Source organism: Salvelinus sp. IW2-2015, linkage group LG2 (genome assembly GCF_002910315.2).
Source record: "Salvelinus sp. IW2-2015 linkage group LG2, ASM291031v2, whole genome shotgun sequence".
Taxonomy (NCBI): domain Eukaryota; kingdom Metazoa; phylum Chordata; class Actinopteri; order Salmoniformes; family Salmonidae; genus Salvelinus; species Salvelinus sp. IW2-2015.
The window spans coordinates 28,628,192-28,637,767 of NC_036839.1; the positions used below are offsets into that span (position 1 = coordinate 28,628,192).

The 9,576-nt window shown below is 40.1% G+C and overlaps 1 protein-coding gene across 1 annotated transcript; it reads right to left on the reverse strand.

Moving 5' to 3' along the window:
- Positions 1-6,130: 6,130 nt before the first annotated feature.
- On the reverse strand, positions 6,131-8,362 carry LOC111977678 (neurogenic differentiation factor 1). Its single transcript, XM_024007224.3, has 2 exons — positions 8,219-8,362; positions 6,131-7,559 (listed from the first exon to the last, which is right to left on the reverse strand). Exon 2 carries the CDS (start codon positions 7,548-7,550, stop codon positions 6,486-6,488), a length of 1,065 nt encoding a protein of 354 aa, XP_023862992.1. The 5' UTR covers positions 7,551-7,559; positions 8,219-8,362; the 3' UTR covers positions 6,131-6,485.
- Between the last annotated feature and the right edge of the window lie 1,214 nt (positions 8,363-9,576).

Here is a 9,576-nt window from a genome sequence, read left to right on the forward strand (position 1 = left end):
ATATTTTTGAACATCAAATTAACACTTCAACACCCTACATCTAACAACCCACAAGTGAACTGGCCAGAGAAGTCATATCCCTCTCACAGGGCCTGAACCTCATGGAAGGATATCTAGGACAGAGTGAAATAAAAGGGAGCATAACATTTTATGAAGTTAAATTGCATTTTCTAAACATTCTCTGTGTGTCAATCTAAATCTTGTTGTTTTCTTAGACATCCATCCAATAAGAGGCATTTGACAAATAAAAGTGTTTAACATGCTATCTAGTTTAAATGCTGTGGCCAGGAGACAGATTTAATAAACCTCTACTGTTCTCCTTGCCTAGGTCAAGACACCTAGTACTGCCAAAGTTGTGGGTTCAATCCCAGCAGGAATCACATACACGTACTAAAGACAGTAACCTCAGTCCAAGGTCCAATCACAGTAAACAAGGCCAACGAAAGCAAAGCCAGGGGTCTCAAGGTCAAGCTATTGTAGGAGCCTCTGGGCAAACAACGCTTCAGTAGGTTTACATTAAATTTTAATTCACTATGAATATTATCTGTGGTGAGTTGATGCATTTAGTGTTTGAAACTGTGATATTAAAAGTATTGCCTCTCAATGATATGAGAGCATCAGATAAATAAGTACAAGAATTTAGTATATTATAGCTACTTGAATATGTTCAGTACCTAAAGAATACCTGTTATAACTTAATATTAATTTCTGTCTATCAAAACAGCATAACATTGAATTTCTTTGAACATTGGCATAACCTCAGCATGTCAAATATATAGGCTACTGTGAGTCATATTTCAAATGCTGATTGAAATTGAGACCACTGTACAGATCTGATCTGCTATCCCTGGGCAGAACAGAATCTCAAACCCAGTCAAATAGACAACCTCCAGCGAATCAGACATGTGCCTGTGGTTTTTTGGCAGTTTTGTTGGAGCATTTGGTAGTGGCCATAGGGGGTTATTAGACTAATGCTTTCTGGGTAATGAGAGTGCTGGCTTAATAACATTAGCTTGGATCACACATAACCAAAAAGTATTGCCTGTAAAGATTATTAAGCAAAATGAAACCCAATCTGTTTTGCACTAAGCAATTGATGCTTTTGAGAGATATATACTGTACAAAACAACAACAACACAAACAATTATGAAAGGGATGGATATCTAGTTCAAACTCTCCATATGTTTCCTTTTTTTCATTTTGTTTTGATGGAACTGTTTCATCTGATCAACCATTTGGACACATTTGATTCTATGTTTGAAGTCTGTGCACAAGAAACATGGCTACAACCCCACCCCCCTCTCCATTGAAACTGATAAGGCAAGTAGGGCCTCCTATACCAGCCCATGATGATCACACGTTGTCCCATGTATCCATCCTTCAGTGTGGAGATGCAGATGGCGATGTGTGAGTATCATTTACTTGGACATGTTCTAGGTCTGCTCCCCAAATGGCACCCTATTCCTTACAGTATATATGGCGCTGGTCAAAAGTAGTGCACTATGAGGGGAATAGGGTGGCATTTGGTACGCAGMCTAACTGTCCACATGAGCGCCAGATGCCCTGCTTTAGGTGGTCACAATAGTCGGCCAGCCGGCCGGTCAGAGACAGGGTCTATTACCGACACATCTGTTACACATGACTTTCTGGCAACAGGCACTTTCTACATTTTTCCTAACTGGTTTAGTGATTTTATCTTCAGTATACTTTGGCCGAGCGGCCAACAATAAATAAAGAATTCTTATTAGGCTATTGGCTGGCTAAGCTCTTCAAGAGGCAGCACATAATATAATTTATTTACAGCAATATAACACGAGACAAAGTAAGATCTGTCTGCTTCTTCCAGAATAATATTTGGTAACCTAGACCTACATCATTTCACTTTTTTTTTTTAATTTACCCTACAGCATGGGCTGGCCATTGAGTTTCACTCCCATTTATGTCACCATTGACAAGGGAGACTGAAACTGATTTAGACTGCTGTGTAACATAGTTTGAAGACCAAATAAATAAAATATCAAACAATAACGTTTTGAATATTGATAGGTTTAAAAGGCAAACTGTTATAATAGGTTTAGTAACAGTCAATAGGCCTATAAGCCTACATCACATACTGTGCGAATAATAGGCTATATGTAGTCTATAGTATAGGCCTATGCAAAATTGACTAAATATACTTTGTTTTATAACAAAAATACATTTTCTAACGTTTTTTTTGTTGTCAATATTTAATATCTGTATACATAGAGCCAAGTATGTTTACTTCATGGCATGCAATTGATAGACTGTCATTGATGTTGCACCTTTTCTTGGTTCATCTACCGTATATAGATTAAACACGTACAACCCTCTTTTCTCAAATACCTTTGTGTCACTTCTTACAAGCCATGTAGGAAATGTCCGAAATTCACGAATTCATGGGGGATTCTGTTTCACTAAAGCCAAGAAACGGTTAGCTATGTCTTTATGTGAAAATATTATGTTTTATGATTCCCCTCCCTGTCTGATGTAGGCTATGTTGGTCGGCATGCGACACTGGTAGAAGAAACAGACCCCGTCTGCAATTGTCATGGATAATGGTGAAACAGTGAGCTCACCTGTAGGGGTCTCTGGCTGAATAAGACTCCATGTCACCCTCGTCGATGACAGAAGGACGTCGTGACTCTTCTTCCCTATTTGAAATATCCCTCTCACTATCGGTTCGTCTGTGTCGTAATCGGTGTACTGTTTCTCTGACTGTTCTTGTTCTTGCTCACACGACTCGTCCGCGCAAAGCTGTGCAGCTGAGACCGAGAGTTTATCGGGTTGTTTTGGTTGTTGCGTTCTCTTGTTCTTCTTCCCACGGTTGCCTGTACTCACCGGAGACCCCGGTGGCGTCTCATTCAACTCCTCCTGGCTCTTTGACAATGCGTCCTGTTCATTTATCGATTTTCGAGGGGACTCAAACATTTAAAAACGTTAACGGTAAAGTCTTATTCCACAATGGTGCCTGCTTTGTAGGCTATTACTGGGTTGCTTACATGGGCGCGTGCCCGCGATGGTAAGGTTACTATGGCAGGTCCAACAGTTGAAACTTCCCACTCTGCCTAGTTATGTAGTTATGACTAGATGGTATACAGTTTATGTCAGAATTGACCAGAATTAACTGTTGCTGCAGGTTGGGATAATTAACGTAGCAGGTTATGAGAATTAGGTTAAGGTTAGGAAAATGATTAGGGTTAGCTAAAATGCAAAAATGTTAACTTTTGACGTAAATATGACATAAACTGTAATCAATCGAGCCATGACCCCTCTGCCTACTTCCAGTCACCAGACGGAGCGCAGCCCGTGAAGTGTTCCTCCCGGGCACACGCCCGCAAGAAAAGTTCAAAATAAAATCTCTGTCAAGAGCCTATAGGATATAACGTATGGTGTGTTTATATTTCATGCAGCCAACTTGCCAGTCATTAGACCATCATTTGTATCATGCTATGGTTAATTTCTAAATTCGTTTACATGCTTGGCCTATGCACCGAATCCAAAGAGCTGGTGCGTAAAGTTTGAGTTACGCACAGGAATGGATTTATATTTTTCAGGACCCTGTCTGTCCTGTCCATTATGTCATTGACTTTACCTCAATGTTGAAGGTTTACGAACTAACAAAAGTAATATCCTACTGAGTAATACGGGTATAGGCCTATATACCTAGACAAGGCTAATGCACCAATATCCTTAGCAGCACCATGGACAGTTCCTGATTTAACAAAGGAACCCTGCGTACCCATTCATAAAGTTACAGATGACACAGGGATTCCAGTTTCCCAATTTGACATAGTTTACAGCCAACCGACCAGGATGTCTCTCAAATAAATAAAAAACTGTGTGCATTTATGAAATAATACATTTGTATTTTGGGGACACATGATATACAGATTTCAGGAGTACATACATTGATTTCATTTTTTCATTTTATTATTCCAGTTTAAAGCATGCTGTGAGTGTTTACTTCCATCGAAGATGTATGCTTATAATCAAATGATTAAACGGTTCAGTGAAGATTCTGATATTGAGGAAGGACGGATATCCAAGGAAACATCTCTAATGGTTATTCAACATGACCAGTGAATAAAGAAGCACCATTCAGAATGTCTATCATGAAGTTGGCTCGCTGCATGGTGTTTTCCCTTATGATATAAGTATTGAGTTATAGATGCAGCCAGTGTGTTCATGCATAAACAAGATCATTTTCATAAATTAAAAACCTCCCTAGCAGAAGTAACATCTGTGTCTTGCTCGGTTTGCATACGAGATGGTGTTCGTACTAAATAGCAACCTATACCCTTCTATACTTGTGCAGGGCTCATAGTGCTCCGGTCAAAAGTAGTAGACTATATATAGGGGATAGGGTGTCATTTTGGGAAGAAACCATGGTGCCATGTGAATGCCCCTTGACTTACTGCAGCTATTCGTGACATGGCAGAAAAACGCTCGTTTTGTCCTTCAGTATTTGATATACAACGTTAGGTAAATAAATGCTGGCTAAGGGGATGTGCTCATTTTCACTCATATAGCCTAGGCCTAAATGTTAATCACAAATGGATGTCTTAATATTTCTCATATCAAGATGCTTTTAATTTCATGCATCTACAATTCATAATATAGCCTAGGACAATATAGGATATATTGATTTAGTAGCCTATCCTTATGGGCAGAGAAATAGTCACTCTCCATGCGTAAAGATTTGACGGAACCCCATATTTTAGAGAATGTGTCAATAATTTGGACATCCAAGAAGTGTCGAATGTGGGTCTCAACGAAGTCAAGGTTATTTTGCGACCAGGCTGAGGGACTGAGGGGAAAGCAACTGAAACTAATTGTGCCTTAACTCTGGGTTTTGACAGATTTAGTCATAGGCTATACGTTTTCATTTAGGTTTTTATGCAATTTTATCATTATAAAGAACCATATAGTCGATGATTGAGCCACACCTGTCAACTTAATGTTGGCCAAATCAGTCCTGCTCAAAAGTTGCTATTTCTGTTTAGCTCCGTCATTGTCAATGCAGATGTAGGATATCAATTTGAGCCAGTTTGCTACAGCAGGAAAATGATCCTGCAGCATTAGGAAATGCGAATTATTATGTGGATTATAATTAATGGACATTTTTGTAGCGGTTGATACATTTTTCGTTAGGGCAAAGTCTGACATTTCAAAGTGGAAATTACAAACTTAAGAAGACTTTTTAAACCTAAAATAGACTACAGGTTTGCATTTTCTGTGTAGGAAATTCTCAGCAACAAAGGAATGATCAAAYTAAGATCCTACATCTGTAGATCCAGATAATAATTAAAGAAATTGTAGGCTACTCATTCACTTTATTTTACAATAATAATTGAGTGCGCCTCATGAGATATACATTTATCTCCACTGACTTATGTACACTCGAATCACATCGGAAGAGAGTTTAAAACTAAAAACTAAATGCAAATAACGAACATATGAGTATAACTCCATGGCACTCAGTCCCTATGCGTCCTGAAAACATCCTACATTATAAAATGTTTACAAACAATATACAGTCGGCACACATTGAAGATAAGCATCATGCTGCAAATAGCTCTTCTGCACTGATTTGGACATGCATGCAATGGCGCAATAAGAAGGTGCCTGGTATGTTCCAAAATGTGCTGCACTGATAATGAATTTGAAGATGGGCCACGGTTGAATTTTGAAATGAAATAATAAGTAGGCCTACTTCGTTTTATGCAATGAGCATTTCCAGGTGAAGCGTTGTATACACAGTTAGGCGTTTAGGATACTTTGCAAGTAGTAGGCCCCTACGCATTATCAAACTTTTAAGTAGGCTATCAATGTTTTGGGGAAAATAAAATTATCAATATTGTGCAACGTTGCATGATTTGCAGTAGGCTAAATAATTGCTAAGGCAACCGATTTGTATTAGCACTAGCCTCTGTATACATAACTTTTTTATAAAACGGTTGTATCATATAAACATGACATAACACTATTTTATAAAAGATTAACAACATGGAGTTGTGTGAAATGAAATACGACTCGACTTTATAAAAAAGCTATTCAKAATTCTGTACAAAATCACAACAAAATAATTCAGTATGGGAGATGTACAATACTGGTTGAAAAATATAGAAATCTTTATTATTTATTTTATTGGCCCAAGTATTCGTTTAAAAATTGCATAGTTTTCCAAATTATTGCTTGTGATTTTGTAGCATGGATAATCAACACATTCTGAGTATAGTCACCACTATTTCCACAATGTGACCTATAGAAGCGCTATAGAATACAATACATAAAGTGAAAGAGAATATGCATATGTATCCGCACTTCTCCTAAAGGCAGTAACAACAATAAATACATAGGCTACATGATAGAATCAAGAGGATAATAAATTGCTCTTTTGCATCAGTGGCACTAGGATATCATATCATGACGCACTCTTATCAGTCTTTGATGGTTTAATATATTCACGGATCATGAAATATAGCGTTAAGCTGAGCATTCATGACTCTCTCGTGATGAGTGTGTCCTTCGTATGACATAATGTTTTCCATCGGTATCTCACACCGCTGCGCAGAGCTCGCGTAAAGGGGCGCGTGTCCCTGTGGACCCGCCAGTCCCGCGGCAGCCTGGTAGTGCATTGTAAATGCGTAGTTCTTTTCGAACTCAGACGAAGGCTCGTGTTTGAAGGAAAAGTTCCCGTTGACACTCAGTGGTGGGCTTAAAGGTCCGTCGAATGATGGACTAGTGCAGTCTGTAAGCGGCAGCGCGGTCTCAAAGAACGGCTCCAGCGCACTTCCGTATGAATGGGGCTTGACGTGGAAGATGTGGGAGCTGTCCATTGTACCATATGGAGGGCTGGGAAGACCCGGGGTCTGGTAGGAGTAGGGATGCGCGGCGAAGGAAGCACTTGCTGGTTGCATATGAGATGGTATCTCCTGTGTCTGCTCCGGGAGGAAAGTTCTGGGGTTGAGCTGGAGACAGCCTGCCACTAGATTAGTAGTGGGCTGAGACAAGCCCTTACACAGGGCCTGTACAAATGACATGATGTCTGGGCTCTTACCCGACCGCAAGATCTCTGACAGGGCCCAGATGTAGTTTTTAGCTAGACGCAGAGTCTCAATTTTTGAGAGCTTTTGGGTTTTGGAGTAACATGGCACAACTTTACGCAAACTCTCGAGCGCGTCGTTGAGTCCGTGCATACGATTCCTTTCGCGCGCGTTCGCCTTGTGGCGCCTCATCTTAAACCTCTGCATTCTGGCTTTTGTCATTTTCTTCTTTTTTGGTCCACGACGTTTAGGCTTTTGATCGTCGCCTTCTTCTTCCTCATCTTCCTCTTCATCATCATCCTCATCCAGTCTGTTTAACCCATCCTCGTCGTCATCCTCGAGGTCCCCGTGCATGGATTCGAGTGCGCCGTTTTTCTTCTCCATATCCTGTTCGTCCTGGGAGCCCTGACACTCATCAGTCCAGGTCGCAGAATCGTGGGGGTCTGATGACATCATGGTTTCTTCCGTGTAGGATTTAGTCATATTGGAAATCTGTCAATAAAAAAGACAACCGTGAGCAGACTCACTTAGGACATAATTTTCTACTTGACTAATAGCCTATTCAGCAGGAATTCGTTTTGGAAAATGTTCATTATGCTATACAACTTTTTTCACTCTAAGTCAAACAAAAATAATGTTGTATCAGAAGAACCAATATTACGTTTGCAACACCTATGATTATATAGGCTATCATAAACGTCATATGAATTTGAGAGCAAAATGTAGAACAGTACTTTGTTGTCAGGATAAACCAAAAACATTATAGTAGCATAATACATAAAGTATTCAATTATCACCTAATAGCTTGACATAACGAGTCCACAATTTGATAAAAAAATAATTGTTGCAATTACGTTATTTTAAATCTCCAGTCAGTTGAAACATCTATGAAATGTAATCGCTAARTTCAATCAGAATATCTGAATCCCTGTTTCCTTTTTGTAACAGGTGACATATGGTCACATCACCTCTCATCTGAGCAGGTTTGTATCAATAAATAATTCAAGCCTATTCAGAAAATCTTTAACTGCTAAATAACTATACTTTATGGCAATGTAACAGATAAATCACAGCACACACACTTTGGGTTACTTTAACCCAAAGCATTTGCATGAATAAGTTATTGCATTATAAGATTGAGAAATAAATACCTATGTTTTGCAGAATTATCTTGTTATGACTCTGGCATGCCCCTCCTGAAGTGTGAGGTCCGGTGGATGGATTGTAATGTGGCTGCGCCGACAGATGCTCGGGTTATATAGCGCTGCTGCTGATGCTGCGAGTGACTGACGGAGAGAGAGATGAACCTGTGTGTTTATATGGCTGTATCCCTAATACCATCACCATCGCGTTACCCAATGACAGTCAGGAACAGGCTCCACCCACCCAGGCCTTACTCCCGGCACGCGCCATATGGTCCATCTACGTCAGGCAAAAACGGCCTCAAGTGTCACGTGATATGGGACCATTTGTGTTCGCCAGCGCTCTGTATTCCGCTCCTTTGTGGCCAAAAGAAAGTGGCCATCTGTCACCAGTTAGGGACTCCATAGACCTGTGTGGACCCGCAGGATGGATTAACCCTTTGGTGCGTAAGACATATTCAATCACTACCAATACTCAAGCCCAACCCATTCCCCACGTGTGTCCTCTTTACATGGTTTGATTTTATTAATCATGAATCTCATAATTATGGAATAATGTCATTTTGCACATTAGGCTACTTTGGGGACATTGAACACACCTAACATAGCCCAATAAACACGTCAAGTCACAAAGGAAAGAATAAGGCCCTTGCTGGCAATATTAAAGGCCCCATTCTGGCCCTTCATAACAAAAGAAAAGTTAATTTAGACCAAATGCATACTTTGCCTTTCTTTTTTTGCTCATTGCTGACTGCATCAGTGCTCATCTGTAAGCGTTATTGTCCCCATCTCTAACAGTGCGTGATGTTGATTGGCAACAGTGGTTGTACAATCTGGACCGAGCTCGAGCTGCTGAAGTAATGAGCATCGAGTCTCCCTCTCTTTTCAAACTGCAGGTCGGCACGCGAGTCGCACGCGCACTAACAAAAGCCTGTTTCACGGCTCACTGCCTCGATCCAACGACCAAAATCTGTTATCTTCTGTTCAATAATGCCCCAAAAATCTACATGTTGACCGTTGGACAGACAGCGTAACAAGTGGGGGTAACAACATACAATCAAGACAGAACTGAACCACGAGACAACGATTGAATATTGAAGCAGAATAGTTATAGAGTGGGGCTACAAAATTAGTCCATGGGCCTAGAATGAGAAAGGCAATCTGCTACACGAACTAAAACCATACGGACTGTCTGGTCATTCACAAAATGAGTAACTCTAGGCCTATAGCCTAAAATCTAACGACTGGGCATTTGGGTAGTCCTAAATGTAAATACACCCATAAGCACATAATTTGGGATGAATTATCAATATCTTTAAATAAACCTATTGATATAGCCTATAGTTGCCTAGGCCTACGTGTATGGA